Raw genomic sequence first — 18170 nt, 5'->3', positions numbered from 1 at the left:
TTCACCTATTTCATATTTACATATTTTTGTATGTAAAATTATACGTGTTTTTCATGTTAAAGTTTCAAGTTAATTTGAGTTCTTAATTGTTAACAGGTTCCTTCTTCCTCTTTTTCCCCCCTACTTATTTGTTGAATAAATAGATTTTATGTGACTCATTTTATGGCACTTGTGCATGTTGTATTTCCTGTAAATCAGAATTCAGACCCAGATATTTGACCAGATTCAGATTCATTTTGGCTTTGGCATGAACAGTCATTCATAGTGTATGTATTTCCTGTGTATCACAGAACCACTCTTGTGGTTTCATTTTTCATGGTGTAGAGATTGACCATGGTTTAAGTATCCTGAGAAAGTATGCCTGAAAAATAAGAGTTTTTGATTCTGTCTGAAAGTGCCTTTGATGCTGTCTTCATACTTGATGGTTTGACTACGTATAGAATTCTAGTGTAAAAATAACTTTCAGACTATTGAAATTATTACTCCATTGTCTCCTAATTTCTGGTGTTGCAGTTCTGAAAGTTAATGCCACACTTATTTATAGTAGTCTGCTATCTCTGCAACTTTTCCTATGTCTTCCTTCTCCATATCATTAGAATTTTCGGCATTTAAAATTTTGTTCACATTTTGAATATTTTGGCTGCCCTTTACATTTTGGATTTTCTACAAAAAAAGTCTGGTTTTTTGTTTTTGTTTTTTTTTTTTTAGTCAATAGCATAGCCATAAAAAGCTACACTGGAAGGTATATGTGCATGTTTTGTCAACTGGTGGGTTTCACTATGCAGTATTTATTATATATTGTAAATGATATATATTATATAATTGGTTTACTATTACAGCACAACAGTTTATTCTAAACATAGTGGCATGACATTTACTATTCCTTAGTTTCTGTAAATAAAGACATATGGGCACATAGTGTGGCTAGATTTTCTTGCCCAGAGTCTCAGGGGCTGAAATCAAGGTATCTGCTGATGAGTAGAGTTCTCATCTATAGGCTGTAGGAGAAAATCTGCTTTCAGGCTTATTGTTGTTGATAGGAGTTGTAGGACTGAGATCCTGATTTCCTGTGGACTGTCAGCTGGGGCTGCTCTTACCTTCTTGAGGTTGCCCTCATTCTTTAACATGTGGCCCAGTCCATCTTCATGCCAGCACAGTAGAATCCTTCTAATGGTAAGAATCTCTGATTTCCCTTTCTCCAACTAGCCTAGAAAAGCTTTGTTTTTCATGGGCTCATGTGATAAGGTCAGTCTCACTCAGATAATATTCCTGTCTTTAGGTCAACTGTGCCACATTATGTAACCTAATCATGGGGATAAAAGCTATCAAATCCACAGTCCCAAGAATTACATAGAGTGAGTTCACCAGAGCTGGGTAATCTTGGGAACATTGTAGAATTTCCAGTACACAGTGACTTGGTAGAGACCCTTTCATTTCTTTGAGAACTCCCCAAATGTCAGTATCTTTAAGTGTTTTCTCTGGGGTTTTTCAATTTCTTGACAGAGACATTTACCAGTTTTTGTCTGGTGAATGATAAACCTGGCTACCTGAATTTTGGGAGCTTAGAGTGGGAAGAGGCTGAGGATCTCACTGTTTGACATGCATACACTTATTTAATCTTCATTTCCATTTAGTATAACGTCTCTTTCTCATCTGTATCTGATGACTACTAATCCTGGGCCTTTCTGGTTGGTTTCTATAGAGAACAATCATCTGGCTGTGCTGTTTGGGAATGGAGTCTTTGAGTGTTTGACTGCTTCTCACAGTGTTCAGCTAGTCTCTCTGTATAATGACCCAAGCCTCACCCCTGTATCTGGGACCTGTACTTCCTGAGTCCTGATGGGCTGATCACCTTGTTTCTCTTTTGATATCTATGTTTCTGTTTATTCTGTTCTGCTAAGTCCATTATTTCTCCTCTTTTTTTTTTTTTTTTTTTTTTTTTTTTTTGTCTTCATAAGTGGGAATTAGGTTGAGTAAGTCTTAGGGAAAAAAGAGAAAATAATTATCTTAAAATCAGAAATGTAGGTAATTTTTCAATGTACTTTTTTTCTTCTGTATTTTATGTAGCCTATACTGCCTTGTTAGGACATTTTTGGTCACAAGTGACATGGTTCTGTTGTTCAGTTGATTAAATGTTAGAATTGGGAAAGAATCATTTGACCACATCTTTTCTGATTTTTGATCTTCATTGATTAATATTTAATAACTGGATAAGACCAGTAAAAAAAAGGATCATCATAATCCAGAGTAGCTACAATGAATTCATTTTCAATCAGTGTGTTATTTGAAGGGTTACCATTTATATCTTAGGTTACTTCCTACCTAGTTATATTTACTAAAATGGTTATCTTTACTTATGAAGATATGAGAAGATAAAAATTTAATGTGGAATATTTTGTTTTCATTGTTCTTTCTTTTTAAGGCAGTGGTTACTTTCTGCTAATCCAGATATATCCTCTTCCCTAGTTCTCTTGCTGTTATTGACAAATAATTGTTATATAACTGATCTGAATTGGCTAAAAAATTGGAGCTATTGTCTCATGTGAAAATGCATCTGTGGCTTTGGTTTCTATAGTGTTAGGATACTTAACTAATCATAAATATCTTAATAAATACTACTATAGCAGATTCAGACTATGGTTGGATTTTATTTTTAGTGACACAAATTATATAGTAGGTATCCGTTTTATCAGACTGAGACTGTCTTTATTCCTTGCACATCTTGATTGTAACACATACCAAGTTTGATTGGTCTGACCATTTGTAATATCTAAAATCATAACGGTTTCCTGCCAGAATTATTTTTGGTTCTATAAGATGTAGTATTTGATATCTTGGATTTTTCAGAAATAAAAGGAGATAAGTATAAACTTTTGTAAAACTTTATTATTATTTTTTAATTTATTAAATGTTTATTTATTTTCATTTTTGAGAGAGACAGTGTGAGCATGGGAGGGGCAATGAGAGAGGGAGACACAGAATGTGAAGCCGTCTCCAGGCTCTGAGCTGTCATCACAGAGCCCGACATGGGGCTCGAACTCATGAACCGTGAGATCATGACCTAAGCCGAAGTCAGATGCTCAACTGACTAAGCCACCCAGGCACCCCAATTTTTGTGAACTTTAAACACAAACTTATATGATGTTATTAAGCCCTTCCAATGTGAAAGGATATGTTTACTATTACCATTTGAGTGGTTTTTTTTGGATTGATGTCTTAGTTAATTAGTTTGCTTTAAAACCTGTGATAGTGCTTCTTGAACTTTACTGTGCCTCTGAATTGGTTGGGGACCTTTTTTTAAAAATGCAGGTTTTGGATGAGTAAATCTTCGGGCCTAAAATTCTGCAGTTCTAACATGCTCCCAAATGACAGCAATGCTTTTTGTCCATGTACCACATGTTGAGGAGTAGTGATCCAAAATATCTAGGTGTTTATCTTCAAGTTGGAGCAGATGTTTTTAATCCTGGCTGTGCATTAGAATCTTGGCACTTTAAAAATATATGTATGCCTAGGCCCCACCTCTTACTTAATACATCTTTAGATGGAGGAGAGCTTAGCATCTGTATTTTTGAAAAGCTCTGCTGAGATGGGCAGCCTGGATTAAGCACCACTGAGTTAGAATAATAAAGGTTAAAGATAAATTTGCTTTGTAGTGATATCTGGAAAAGCAGTAAATTATATTCATGCAGGTGGTTACTAACCAGTTCTGCTTTTGAATTTGTTTTCTTTTGCTGTTCTGAATGATTTTTAGATATGATTTTGAGTACATGTAATAAGTTATAGATGTAATTTGAAATAAATAGGTGCTTATATATAGGTTATCTTTTGTATGTATGGCCTATTATGTCTTGTTAGGCCATTTTTGGTCACAAGTGGTAGTAAGCCACCTAAACAGTCTTAAGCAAAAGTGGGGATCTACCGAAAGTATGGGGATTGTTCTGATTCCTGGGACTAAAATAACGTTATCAGAACTCTGTTTTCTTTATATTTCTCTGCCCTCCTCTCCTCTAATTGACGTATTTTGTGTGGTCTTTTTTTCTCCGTAGTCATGAAAGTCGCCAAATAGCTCATCACTCACATCTTAGCAATTTAGTAACCTTTGAACATATAGGTCCTACCAAACCAACGCAAAAGTCTGAGTGAGGACTCCTAGTTGTTCCAGCATAGGCCAAAGACCCATTTCTGGCACCAGAGAGTCACAGGGTCAAGCACTTACAGACCACATGGAAGGAATAAGATTATTAGAGAATTGGAGAACAGTGATTTCCCAAAAGATTCCAGGCAGACAATATATATGTCAAGTGTAACATTTGAAGGTTGTTTGCTAACATATATAGAGTTAAGTAACTTGACTTTTGCTTTGTTTCTCCTTTTGGGTGTGTCCATATTGGTGTGAAAATAATATAATAGGAATAGGCAAATTATCTACGGCTGATGGTAAAGCCTTTGCAGATCCTGAAGTGCTTCGGAGGTTGACGTCGTCTGTTAGTTGTGCGTTGGATGAAGCTGCTGCTGCACTTACCCGGATGAGAGCTGAAAGCACAGCGAATGCAGGGCAGTCGGACAAGTAAGAACATTTTCTCTGTGATTGATATAAAAACGTTTTCTTAAAAGTAGCTAATGTTCACTGAGCTTTTATTTTTGTGTATGGCATGGAAGTATATGTGAAATACTATGTGTGATACCTCGTTTTTACTCACATAAAGCCCTAAAGCAATGGATTTTGTTTTTACTCTCGTTTGACTCATGAAAAGCTCAAGGGAAGCAAATAACTTAATCAAGATCAAATAGCTGACAAGTGGCAAAGCTCAGACACCAGTGATGCAAGACTGACTTCTTAGCCAATATGTTATAAAAGAGCTTTTGCTTATTTAATAGATTTTGCTGTCTTTTAATGTTTTGGTGACAAAGAAATAAATGCTTTCTAATTAGTCATGCCATTTCTAGTTCATGTGCATTGTTCTGACCATTTGATTTTATTTAAAAAAAATTTTTTTTTTTAATGTTTATTTATTTCTGAGACAGAGAGAGACAGAACATGGGTGGGGGAGGGGCAGAGAGCAAGGGAGACACAGAATCAGAAGCAGGCTCCAGGCTCTGAGCTGTCAGCACAGAGCCTGATGCGGGGCTCTAACTCACAGACCGCAAGATAATGACTTGAGCCGAAGTCGGATGCTCAACCGACTGAGCCACCCAGGCGCCCCTGTTCTGACCATTTTAAATAGCAAGGTTTTAATTTATTTGTTTTATGAATGTTCAAAAAATATCATGGATCTAGTTCCCATAATTTGAATGTAAGTGAGTCCCAGGGATTTTATTTTTGTATCCCCTATAATTTCTTTTCTATAGTACTTTATAGTTACAGCTCAGTGAATATTTTGTGACTTTGCTATTTTAAGTTTTTCTGGTGATCTCACTCAATAAAAATCATACCATCTCATATATAAAACCAATTATGGATAATATATGAAAAATGGATATAAGCTTTAAGGAAGCAAATGTAAAAGAATTATTAATATGTTACATTTTTTTGATTACTCAGAGGCTTGTTTTAGCAGTTGCCTTTAACCAGTTGAGAAAATGGGAGTATTCTTTTATATATGGGTTTAGAGTGTAAAAAATAGCATTTAAGGATTGTCTTTTGGGGCACCTGGGTGGCTCAGTCATTAAGCATCTGACTTTGGCTCAGGTCGTGATCTCAGGGTTCATGAGTTTGAGTCCCATGTCAGGTGAGCTTGAGCCCCACTTTGGTGAGTCCCACTTCTCTCTGCCATCCCTCCCCAACTCTTCTCCTGGGATTCACTTTCTCTCTCTGCCCCTTGCTCACTTGTACCCACTGTCTCTCTTAAAAAAAAAAAAAAAAAAAAAAAGGATTATCTTTGTATAATAGTGTTTTTATGTAACATCTTTTAAGAGCATGAAAAAGAAGTTGTATAGTATTAACAAGAAAATTTGCTGTTTCTCTTGGCTCTGTATTCATCTTCATTGGTTTAGATTTTTGTGTTTTTATTAATTTACTGTTCTTCTCATAGATTGACCCTCTTTCTTTTGTTAACTTCAAGTTCTGTTTCTTAATTAACAGTTTTACTACCCTGTAATATTATTGATATTCTCTTAAATATGGTGCCTGTTTAGACTGTCAAGAAAGAAAGTTAAAAGCACCTTGAAGAGTATATTAAGGCTAGTTCAAGCAGGAAATAGAACAGAAAAATAAAAAGTCACTGATTCTTTGGCATTGAGTATATTAGAAGAACAGAGCATGTTTGTGACAATCATTTATTCAGCAAAGCTTGAGAAGTATAGTGGAGTGCATTGATGTTATATGCTAGATTTTATTAGTTAAGTGTGGTGCCATGTGCCAGATCTCATAAGTTTGAAATTTGAACTGTTGCTACAGTAATTCCTATAAGCTTGTTTTAAAGCTAGCATACACATATGGAAATGTCTGAATGCAAGCCTGAATGGGATAGTAGAGTAGGGTGTGTGTGTGCCTGAGGAAGAAAGAAAATATAAGAGTCCATGTGAAAGAGAGAAAAGATATGTTCTTACACAGAAATGTCTTGTAGGAAGGATTTGTCTTACATTTGTTTAAAGGTAATAGAGAACACTGGGTCTGAGGACTGTTAGTGTCCTTTAAAATGGGAAATTACGAGACAAGGACACTAAGTGTTGTTCAAGACATTGACGTAGGTAAGGGGACAATACAGTTAACAAGTAAGTAAAATATGTAACATGGCACACGATGATGAGAACTATGGGGAAAAGTTGAATGGGAAAGTGCCAGGGCAACGTTTGAGGTTGGAAGTCATGGTGCATTTTTAAGAGTAGTCAAGGAGATCCTCCCTTAAAAGGTGGCATTTTAGCAAAGACCTGAAATTGGTAAGGGTGTGAGCTGTGTCTGAGAGGTCTTGCCAGAGGAACAGCAAATACAGGTATCTTAGAGTTGGAGCTTAATTAGCATTTTTTATGAAAAGCAGGAAAGCCAATCAGTGTGGCTAAAGTGGAAAGAATAAGAGTGATGAATAGGTGATGAAACCAGAGAGGTAAAAAGTAGGAGTGTGAGACCCTACCACTGGACAGCTCTTGTAAGTACTTTGGCTTTTAGTGTGAGATCAGAAGCCAAATGGAGGATTCTGAACAGAGGAATGCCATGATATACTTTCCTTTAAACAAGATCTCTCAGGCTGCCATGTTGAAAGAGTCTGAAGAGAAACAAAGGTAACAGCAGGGAGACTGTTTAGGAGACTTTGCCATTAATCCAGGCTAAACATGATGTTCTTGAATCTGGGTGGCAGTAATAATAAAGGTATAGAAAAGAGGTTCCATGGATGACTTCAGTACCAGAAGTGACAGGACCTTGAAAAGGATGATATAAGAATTGACTTATATTTGAAATAAAGAGAATGTTAATTAAGAGCACTGGATTTAGTGTTTTTCTTCGGATGGGTTTTATCCAAAAATAGAGAGAATTTTTAGAAATGTCCATAGTTGGAATTATTTTGGGAAGTTTATAGGGCAAACACTTTACTCTCAGTCTAATTTTCTGTTGTTCCACTTTTTCTACTTTCCTTTTGCTTGAATTTAGCATTTGTCTCGCCTGGGTATTTTTCAGATTTCGACAAAATACGATACATAAGTAAATACTTCAAAAAAGAATTTCCTTATCGTTTATTCATATTTTACTCAAAATTATATGCTTGTAACTTTCCTGTCTGATTTCCCTTTAACTGATGGAAGGATTCAAGTAGACCTTTATAATTAGTATAAGTTTTACCTGTTTTATTAAATACATTTTTATTAACTTTTATATAAGTTTTCTCATGACCAAGCAAAAAGGAAGTATAATTATTACCTGTATTTTGTTCATGTGATTTTCCATAAATTTTATGTTTTAGAATTTTGGGTTTTTTCCAGTGATAGTAAAGTGGGCTTTGTACTTCAGTGCATAGCTATAAACATCTTATAATGTTGATAATTCTAATTCAGTGAATTTTATGAGTAGATTTTAGTGAACTGAGTCATTTTCAGTTTTCTGTTTCTTATGGATCATATTGAAGTGATCATTCTTGTTTAGCACGACTGTCCAGATTAACCTCAAAAACCAATACTTATGGTGTGTAATTTTTAACATTTTTATATGCTGATGTTATAATATTCTTCCCTAATAGCCGCAGTTTGGCAGAAGCCTGTTCAGAAGGAGATGTAAATGCTGTGCGAAAGTTACTCATTGAAGGGCGGAGCGTAAATGAGCACACTGAGGAAGGGGAGAGCCTCCTTTGTTTAGCTTGTTCTGCTGGATACTATGAGCTTGCACAGGTTTGTAGTATCAAAATAAAGCACATGGGCTATTTTTGTTTTTGTTTTTTAATCTGGCCTACTTAGACAAGAAATAATAAACTCAACCATTAGGCTCATTTCAACAAATTTTTGTTAGATACATGTTGTGGTTATGGGCTGTGACTATAAATCACTAGGTAGGTGTTAACGTAAACATGTTCCACATGTTTTGATGAATATATTGTTTTCTAATATCATTTAAACTTTTTCTTTCATAAGGTTTTGTTGGCAATGCATGCAAATGTGGAAGATAGGGGAATCAAAGGTGACATTACACCTTTAATGGCTGCTGCTAATGGAGGACATGTCAAAATTGTGAAGTTGCTGCTAGCTCATAAAGCCGATGTCAATGCACAGTCTTCAACAGGTTATTCATGTTTCTTCTTTAAGTTTTGTTAAATATTAGCACCTTTTGGTAATAACTATGTCACATGAAAATCATCATTAGTACAGCTTTTGCAGTGCTCTAATTATGAAGTACTGCACATTTTCCTAAGTGTATGCATTAGATTTAAAGTATAGAAATATTTTGAATAAAGTTTCTCTTTTGTGTCTGAGGATGATTAGTTGGCCTTTTGAGGTTCTTTTAGATTAAATTAAACACTGGCCCAGTTAGAAGGACTACCCTCTTGGAAATGGGCTATAGTTCTTCAATCCAGGTTTCCTATTTTTCAGGGAAGAAGGGAAGGGAAGATAGGGAAAACAAGAAGGATATGGAACAAAAGGCAGGTCTATCATTGTCTACTGTTACTAAATTGTGGCCTATAGAAAAAAAAATTATGAAAACATTGTGTCCTACAATGGACATGACTTTAGTTTGAACTAACTTTATTTTTTTTTCAGACTTGGGCATGGATGGATTTATATAAAACTTCTAAAAATTAAATGAAAATATATTTTGTGCATCTTCATGCAGGATTTTCAAATTTGTTAAATAATTGAAAGAATTTTTATGATCTTACAGGTTCTGGTTGGAAGGGGTTTAGAAATCGTTATTTTACCCAGAAGGTTTTTTTTTTCCCCTTGTAACACAGGAGATTTTTATCATCAAGAAGGAATGTTTTTGAAATTATGTAGCTTTGATCAGTTAACTGATAATTGAATTTGTAGGAAATCAAATATGTATAATTAAAAGGAACAGTATGAGATGTACCTATATATGATGAATAATTATCCTCCCAAAATAAAGCTTCTGAAACATTTCTCCAATTAAGGTTACAATGAACATAACTTTTTTTTTATATGAAAAGTTAATTTCAGAATTGCTCAGTTCTTTGATAACTCTACAGTCGTGTTAAGTGTGTCTATTTTCCATATATATTTGACCCTGATACTAAATGGAAAGAATTGGGAGTTGATTTCAATAAGATAAAAGGCAATGGGAAAGGAATGATATATATTTTCTAAATTTATTAAAATTATAGTCTCCCATTTCAGTTTTCTTCCTGATGCTAAATTAGGATCTTTTTATTTTGATATTTTATGTTAATGTCTTTTTGTTTTTCTTAAAATAGGCAATACAGCACTTACATACGCTTGTGCTGGAGGCTATGTAGATGTTGTAAAGGTGCTCTTGGAATCCGGTGCTAGTATCGAGGACCATAATGAAAATGGTCATACTCCTCTTATGGAAGCTGGAAGTGCTGGACATGTGGAAGTAGCCAGATTGCTGCTAGAAAATGGGGCTGGCATTAATACGCATTCCAATGAATTTAAAGAGAGTGCCCTTACATTAGCTTGTTACAAAGGTACGGTATAAAACATTTTTTTAAAACAAAGTTTTTAAGTACATGAGATGACAGTTATTTTATATAATAGAGTTTTTAAATTAAAAAGCAAATTAAGAGGTGGCAATAGAATATGGTATGTAATTAACCTAAAAGGGTTTAAAGTGTTTCAGAGTTCAATATGTAAAATTTTAAAATATAGACTTAATATTATAAATATATGTCAATGAAAAATGACTGTTACATGATTCAGTTGTTTAATTTTAATTATGCACTGTACTTTTTAATGGTTTTTGTGTCAGAATATTTTTCATGGTTCACACGAAAGAATCCTATTGACTCCAGAAGTATTTAGCCTATAAATTTAGACGTAAATACAATCAAAGTAGCTAGAATGATCCATTAATAGGAATGTTCTTAAGCTATTTCTCATGATACTAAGAAGAAAGGAGAAAAATTGAAGAGACTGGAGGAGATCTGAGAAATGAAAAGTGGTGTGAAGAGAGTTTGAACTCTAAAGAACAATTCTAGAGTATCGTCAATACATTTCATAAAGTTAGAAGGAAGAGCTGGTTGAAAGTGAGAAAAACACGTACCCATACCTTTGTATATGTATATGTGAATATAAAAGGGGTATGTGATATTTTAAATGATGTCAATCAACCTGAAAATATGGGTAATACAGAAACATACCCTCCTTTGAGAGGGCAAGACAATTGTCTGGAAAGTGTCTTGGTCTTCAGCTAGTTAATGCTCTAGATTCTAGATTCTAAAAAAGATAACCACAGAGCCAATACTTCTCAAAGTCTACCCTTTCGACAGATAAATGGCTATTAACTAAGGAACTTTTTAAAAACCAAATTTTATGTCTGCTTTCATACCATCTGCAGCTGTTTCATTTTTGTATCATAAAATAAGTGATAATCTTGACCATTAGGTGTCAAGAAACAGCGCTTACAAGGCAAGGTACAGAGTTCAAGGAGGCACTTACTCTCAATGGCTGAATCACTTCACCCACCAAGCTTGTGAGAGAACACTTCCTTAAATTTTACACGTAGGCCCTTGATTGCCCTACCCTAGTACTGGCTCTGGTGTTGTTTTGTTTCATTCTATTTTAGAGTGGCCAAGGTTGTGTAAGGTCATCTGGAAAAATTTCCTTTACAAACAATGGTTAAAATAACCCTTAAATACATACATGACTAAAATATAAGTTAAATGTGAAAATATGCTCTATCTAAAGTGCTTTTGATTGGTGTTAACAGAGCTTCAGGTAAGGATGGTTAGGAAACACAGCTGAGATCCCTTACTTCCCTAGTACTGTTTGGTAATTAGGCAGAGGCTTATGTTCATTGGGAGGAGAGGAATTAAGCCTTGGGACAGCCTCTCCAGGACAGGCTGATTGATTGGGTGTCTCTCTCCCCTTTTCACAAATACTTTTGAACCCGGAACTGGCTGTTTTTACCACTTAGTCCCAGCTGGCCAGAAGAGCTTTGAGACCGGGCTACATATAACTACTCTTCCCTCTCTCCTTTGCTTATAGCCCCACCCTGCTTTCCAAGGGGCGTCTGAGGTTGGGGCTTGCGGGCTTTAATTAGAAGCTGGATATAGAACTGAGCTGGTGGAGAACATCTCTGCTACTTACAAGGAACCATGGACCCTCTCCCTTTCCTCTAATTTTGGGTGAGGTCTTCTAGGACATAGATTGACAAGGAGAAGATGCGGAAGGGATAGAACTCAGGCTGAGACTGAACGTTGATGTGGATCTTTGGGAAGGGAGAATGACAGAGAGGAAAGGGAGGTAGGTGGGTAGCAAAAACAAAATACGGCAGATGCTAAGTTACTTATTGAAGTTAGTTTTAATTGTTTATGATTTTACCATCTGCTCCTTCCCCTTGGTCCTGATTGAGCATTGACTGCAACTCTTAACAAACAATATTGGAAAAAAATTAAGTCACTTTTCTATTGTTACTTGCATAGTGTCTGAAGTCCTTGTCTTTTTAACTACTCGTAAGATGTCTTTATTTGAACTGAAGCATATGGTTTATTTGAAACTACATAAATGTAAATACAAGGGTAAGAGTGTGTGTGTGTGTATGTATATATTATGTACACATATATGTGTGTGTGTGTGTATGTGTATGATATCTAAATAAATGCGTAAGTGTAAACTAAATGGTGTGGTTTCGAAAATATTTTTTTATATATACAGTTCCCAATTTACAGGCAGATTGTTCTTAAAAAGTTTATGAGTTAGTAATTGAAACTTAAAAAACACATTTCCTCATAGAAATAACTTCAATTATTATTATCCCAGGCAACTAATTCACAAAAGCTAATTTGTTCCATACCATAAATAAATAGAGCATACCTCAGCTCTTAGAAAAGGTTATAGAAGGGTTATTTGGGGTTTTAGATTTCAGTGACATCTTTGCTTAGTTGCATTGGGGTTGTAGTAGCGGCAACAGGGTAAAGAGTAGAAGAGCAAGAATCACTTGTATAATTTATGTGTGACAGTTGAGGGTGGCTTGTAGCTGACTTTAGTGTTATGCTTATAAATTTATTGCTATAAGTTAAATATAACTTTTTAAAATACTGTAACTTTTTCTTACATTTTTTGGAATAATAAAATATCTTATAATAATCTTACACATTTTTGGTTTAGGACACCTAGAGATGGTGCGATTTCTTTTGGAAGCAGGGGCAGATCAAGAGCATAAAACAGATGAAATGCACACTGCTCTAATGGAGGCTTGCATGGTAAGACTGGTGAAATACATACATGAAATGTATCTGTATATTTCATAAAGATAGTGCTAGCGTATGTTGGGGACCTTATTCTTGAATTCAAAGATTTGTTTATTATAGATTTATTGTAGAACAGAACCTCAGCTATCTGAATTGTGACCAGTGTTCAGAGCCAGTTGTACAATATTAACTTCTATTAAAGATGCTTTCTGGAATTTTACAGAACTACTTTTGTTTTCCTAGTCTCCCATAACTATGCTGGTTTTACATAGTTGGTACAAAAAACAACTATTTAAAAAATTGATCAAGGATATTAAGAAGAATATAAACCACAAGTATGCATATAATACTAAGCATAGCAAATACATCAAACCAAAAATGTAACTTCTGAAAAATTTGAAATTAGAGTGTTATTTGTGTAACATAATTCCCCCTATATGAATGGTGTTTTCTGAGCTTTTAATTCCTTTTGTAAGAACTCTCTTTTTAGAGTTTGTACTTAAGAACAGGTAATAATAGTCCTCTTAAACTTTTGTATCTCAGTATATGAATTGTGGCATAGAAATGGATCAGAATAACATTGTAGACAGATTTACGAGAAAAACATGCCAAAGATGGAAAAAGGCACCAAATGAATTTAAGTTTCTTATCTCAACTTCCCTTCAGAGAATGATTATTGAAAGGAAGTTAAATTTTAATTACTAATTTTTAAAAATATTAGGTAGCTAATTAAAACCTGAGTTATCTTTGTTTTCTTTATTGTCATGCTAATATTTCCTTTAGTAAATTATCCTTTGAAGAAACACGAGTTTTCTTTCAAGGTCTTAAGTTTCCATCTGTTAAAATTAGGATAATATCCTTCTCTCGGGTTGTTGTGAGGATTAAATGGTATAATGCATATAAAACACATCAGTAATATCCCCATGATAAGAAACTTAAAACATCCTTGTGACCACCACTAGATTAGAAAGTATATAGATTAAGAAATTAAAATAGAGCATTTTGTAGACCTAATCAGTACGTACTGGAAGTGTTATAAGTAGATGAAAGATATTAGTAGTGGCCCGACATTTCAAAGCTTGCTAAGAGAATGGGGTTTTAAACTGGACTTTAAAAGAAATGTAGGAGTTGACTATATATGGAGGTAGAAAATTCTGAGCCAAAGGAAGGCAAAGTAACCATTGTAATGGGGCATTAAAGTTGTGTAACATGGCAAACACAGAGGTAAAAATGGGTGTGATGTGTACAAAAAAAGATGAAATGTCTGTGAGGTAATATATAGAAGGAAAATTTATATTAGTGGTTAAAAAAAAAAATTAGAGCATCTTGGAGTTGCCAGTAGTTAGGAAAGCTGTTGGAAAGGGAGACCAGCAAAGGGGACAGAAGATAGTAAGAGGGAACTCCTTTCTCTTTTAATTTTTACTGGCATTTAAATGTTGAAAAACAAAAGGAAGTACCATCTACATATTGTGTTCCCTTTCCCCTAACACATTATCTACAATTCTCTACCTTCTCCAAAAAATACTGCCAATTTTTTTCCTGCCTAATCAGAAGTTTGATTCTCTTTAAGGTTTCGACGAAAATTGTACTTTCCCTTTCTAAATTTTATCTAGTTAGCATTTAAGTATATACCATGAGGTGCTGATGTTATTTCATAGTAGTCTTTTGTTTCATGTACTTAATGTCTTTTTTTCCCCTAATGGTTAATAAGCTTCTTCATTGAAAGAAGGTACTATTTTTCTACATGTTTCATAGCCTTAACCTCTATTTCCCCATTTATGCCACAGAAAGACAGATAGGTCTTAATTAATACTTGATTTCTCATCTGCTAAATGTAGATTTATTATTCTTGTTTGACTGTCAGTAAACCTTCATTGTACACTAATTGAGAAATCTTCATATTTTTAACAATTGTTTTTAATGGTGCTGATTTAATTTTTTTAATTGCATTGTAATTAGGATGGCCATGTTGAAGTAGCTAGGTTACTTCTTGACAGTGGTGCCCAAGTGAACATGCCTGCTGATTCATTTGAGTCACCATTGACTTTGGCTGCATGTGGTGGGCATGTGGAACTTGCGGCTTTACTTATTGAAAGAGGAGCTAGCCTGGAAGAAGTCAATGATGAAGGTTATACACCACTGATGGAGGCAGCTCGTGAAGGACATGAAGAAATGGTGGCATTACTTCTAGGCCAAGGTAACCATACCAGTGAAAACAGTAAAGCATAAATGTGTAAAACATAACATTATAATAGTACAAAACTGGGTTTCTGTATTTTCTCTTTCTAGTAGATGTGTAACAAGATGTTGTCACAAAAACAACGTATTTGCTTTGAAAATAGCTTCCATACTGTGCTAAACAAAATCAAATAGACTGCTTTAATATAGAACTTTTCAGGCATCGTGTGCTTTGTGAATACAAGCAGAGAACTGGGGGTGAGGTAGGGGTGTAGATTATGTAGAGGCATATATGAGATTTGACATTTCTCAAAGTGGTATATTGAGAGAATTTCTCTTGGGGCAGGATACCTATTAATAAATACTTGATATATCTAGGGTTTCATGGGACACAGTATGGGAAATCCTACCATAAGGATGAACTTGAGGAGAACGTAAGAATGTATTTATAAGAAGCTGTAAAAGAATCGGCACACAGTAGACTTTTCTTTTGAGAAAAGTGAAATGGTTACTTTGCAGTATTAAGCCATATTCAGTGTAGAAGTAATCTTCTATCTCTCTATATATTTGTAGCCAAGTTTTGTATCTCTTTTAGTAGTAAGGTTTTTGTTTGGACAAATTTAAGAGGAGTGGAACATTAAAAAAAGCATATTGGCTATAACTTTAAAAGCAGAGGTATTGTAGCACACTTCTTAGGTTTGAATCACAAGTTTCTAACCTTCTGTGCCCGAATTTAGTCTTCTGTAGGGTTGCTGTGAAAGTTTATATATCTATATCTAGAGATATAGATATATAGGCACACTTATGTGCCTTCTGGCTGAATAAATCTTACTCCAGCTGTGTGCATCAAATGTAGACTCGTGGATGTATTTTTAATAACTTTTTCTTTATTTGTACTGCCTCTCAGTAGGGGAGAAGCACTATATTTAGTAAAATAATATATTTTTGAAGTATAGTTTATTAGGAAACAATCATGTTTTGCTTATCTCTGAATAAGTTAGTGACTTCCTTAAAATAATTAGAATTTTCATTCTAGGAGCAAATATCAATGCACAGACAGAAGAAACTCAAGAAACTGCCTTGACTCTGGCTTGCTGTGGAGGCTTTCTGGAAGTGGCAGACTTTCTAATAAAGGCAGGAGCTGATATAGAACTAGGGTGTTCTACCCCTTTAATGGAAGCTGCTCAAGAGGGTCATTTGGAGTTAGTTAAATACTTATTAGCTGCAGGTAGGCATTTTTGCATTTGGAAAGAGTTTTTTACATGATTTATCCAAGTAAAAATGTTATAATGCAAGAAACTTTTTTCTGATGTTATGATACACTGATTGTGTGTTTAAAAATGTGGTAAAAAGTTGTAGTAACTTTATAACTAATTTACCTTATTACTGTTTGAAGTATCTGTAGCTTTAATTTCAAGCAATAATCTATTTCTGATTTTTTTTATTTTTTGCTTTTAAAGATGCTGACAGTCTTCTTTATTTCTAGAAATGGATGACTATTTTGTCTAATTTGAAGACATATGGCTTATTTAGAAATTTCTGTGTCCATCATTTACGTCTTACAATTCTTTTATTAAGTCTCTGTATTGTTTAATACTACTACAGGAGCTAACGTTCATGCAACAACAGCAACAGGGGATACAGCACTAACATATGCCTGTGAGAATGGTCATACCGATGTAGCAGATGTCCTACTTCAAGCAGGAGCAGATCTGGTAAACTGTGTCACTTTTTAAATCCTAATACTTAAAACCAAGATAAATTAATTAAAAGTTTAGTGGAGATTACAGATAAAAGGTATTTCTTTTAATTTTCTGTTGGCCTTTTTGCTATTTTTTCTCTCATTTGGTCATTGTTTTTTCCTACACTCTTTGGTGTCTGTTTTTTTTTCTTGTTAGTGGGGTCATACAATCTATTTCCCCTTGTCCCCCATAAAAGGGAAATTTTGTATTAGATACATTAATACAAAGTTTTTCTTAGGTACTTAGCTATTTTTAGAATATAAGTATTTACTACTCCTCAACTTACAACTTAGTAAGAAGGATGAAATACTGAGTTTATTGTAGGGTGGATTATGAAGAGATGTCACAGCAAAAGTACAGACAATAAAGAAGCTCAGAAGACGCAAAGATGTCGTCTGAGATATTACATTAAGGTTTAGAAAGGTGGATATGGTGATGTGACAAAAGAGATATTCCTGTTGGAAAAAATAGTGTGAGGACAGCCTGACGGGGAAGGAAAAGCAAACGTGTGGGGAAAATAGTCTTCCAGTTTCACGTGTGAGGAAGTAGAAGTGAGACACGAAAAGGTAGTTAAAACTTAAGTACCCATAAGTTCATGGGGCTGAGATTAACAAGCAAGTGTGTGTTCTTGTAGAAGTTCATAGTTTATGACAAAAATTCACAGGCAAGCAGAAACAGACTCCTCCATTAACTAGTTTTGCCAACTTTAACTTCTCTTTCCTCATTTATGGAAGGAGAAGAGTGGAACTGGATTACTATTGTGGTCTCTTTCAGTTCTGTGTATGTTAGTACAGCTCTTGAAGCCCTTATGGCACATATTATACTCTAGTTAGTTGTGTGCCTATTTCTTCAAGATTAGATTTTGAGCTTTCCAGTGTTTACCACAGTGACTGTGAAACATACAGCAATGTATCTTGCTTAGTTAATTGCAATTCAAACAACTTAGTGTGTGGCTTAAGAGAAGACTCAAAAGTTGTTCATCAGATGTGAGTGTTAAAAAATATATATATTATATGTATTATAACTCAAATCTTTATATTCTAAAATATAACTTGGAAAATTTCTCCAAGTGTTCTCATTACCCAGCAATAAGAAGAAGGCAATAGATTCTCCATTTTTTGAGACCCAGAAATCTCTAGTAAGACGTTGTAATTGGTGGTTTTTGAGATATTAAGTCACTAGCCTTGTTGTTTTCATATAAGATAATGTGGTTTTAATGGGAGGTCCATAAAGAAAGGGAATGATGTACCTGCAGAAATTCATACAGGTAGGATGCAAGGTTACAAAAGGAAAATCACTTGGAGTAGATGGGGATAATGCTGATTGGAGAAGGATGTGCTAGAGTGCCATTCACTGGTCAAGTTCCACAGTCCTTTTGGTAGAGAGAGAGAGAAGGAAAAATTACCCAGATGGATTTAGATGAAGGTGTCACAATCACATG

General features: G+C 34.6%; 1 protein-coding gene across 7 annotated transcripts in view; it reads left to right on the top strand.

Moving 5' to 3' along the window:
- Positions 1-18170, top strand: part of ANKRD17 (ankyrin repeat domain 17) — a 163049-nt gene that overhangs the window by 82959 nt on the left and 61920 nt on the right. For all 7 annotated transcript variants that reach the window (XM_060654891.3, XM_060654890.3, XM_060654887.3 and 4 more), the window contains exons 3-10: positions 4411-4567; positions 8169-8316; positions 8557-8704; positions 9852-10085; positions 12727-12821; positions 14769-15006; positions 16024-16215; positions 16593-16702. In XM_060654891.3, coding sequence (XP_060510874.2) covers positions 4411-4567; positions 8169-8316; positions 8557-8704; positions 9852-10085; positions 12727-12821; positions 14769-15006; positions 16024-16215; positions 16593-16702 — 1322 coding nt within the window. The remainder of the gene's footprint in view (positions 1-4410; positions 4568-8168; positions 8317-8556; positions 8705-9851; positions 10086-12726; positions 12822-14768; positions 15007-16023; positions 16216-16592; positions 16703-18170) is intronic.

This window comes from Panthera onca, chromosome B1 (assembly GCF_046562875.1).
Source record: "Panthera onca isolate mPanOnc1 chromosome B1, mPanOnc1 haplotype 2, whole genome shotgun sequence".
Lineage (NCBI taxonomy): Eukaryota > Metazoa > Chordata > Mammalia > Carnivora > Felidae > Panthera > Panthera onca.
This window is presented reverse-complemented; position numbering and strand designations above follow the sequence as displayed.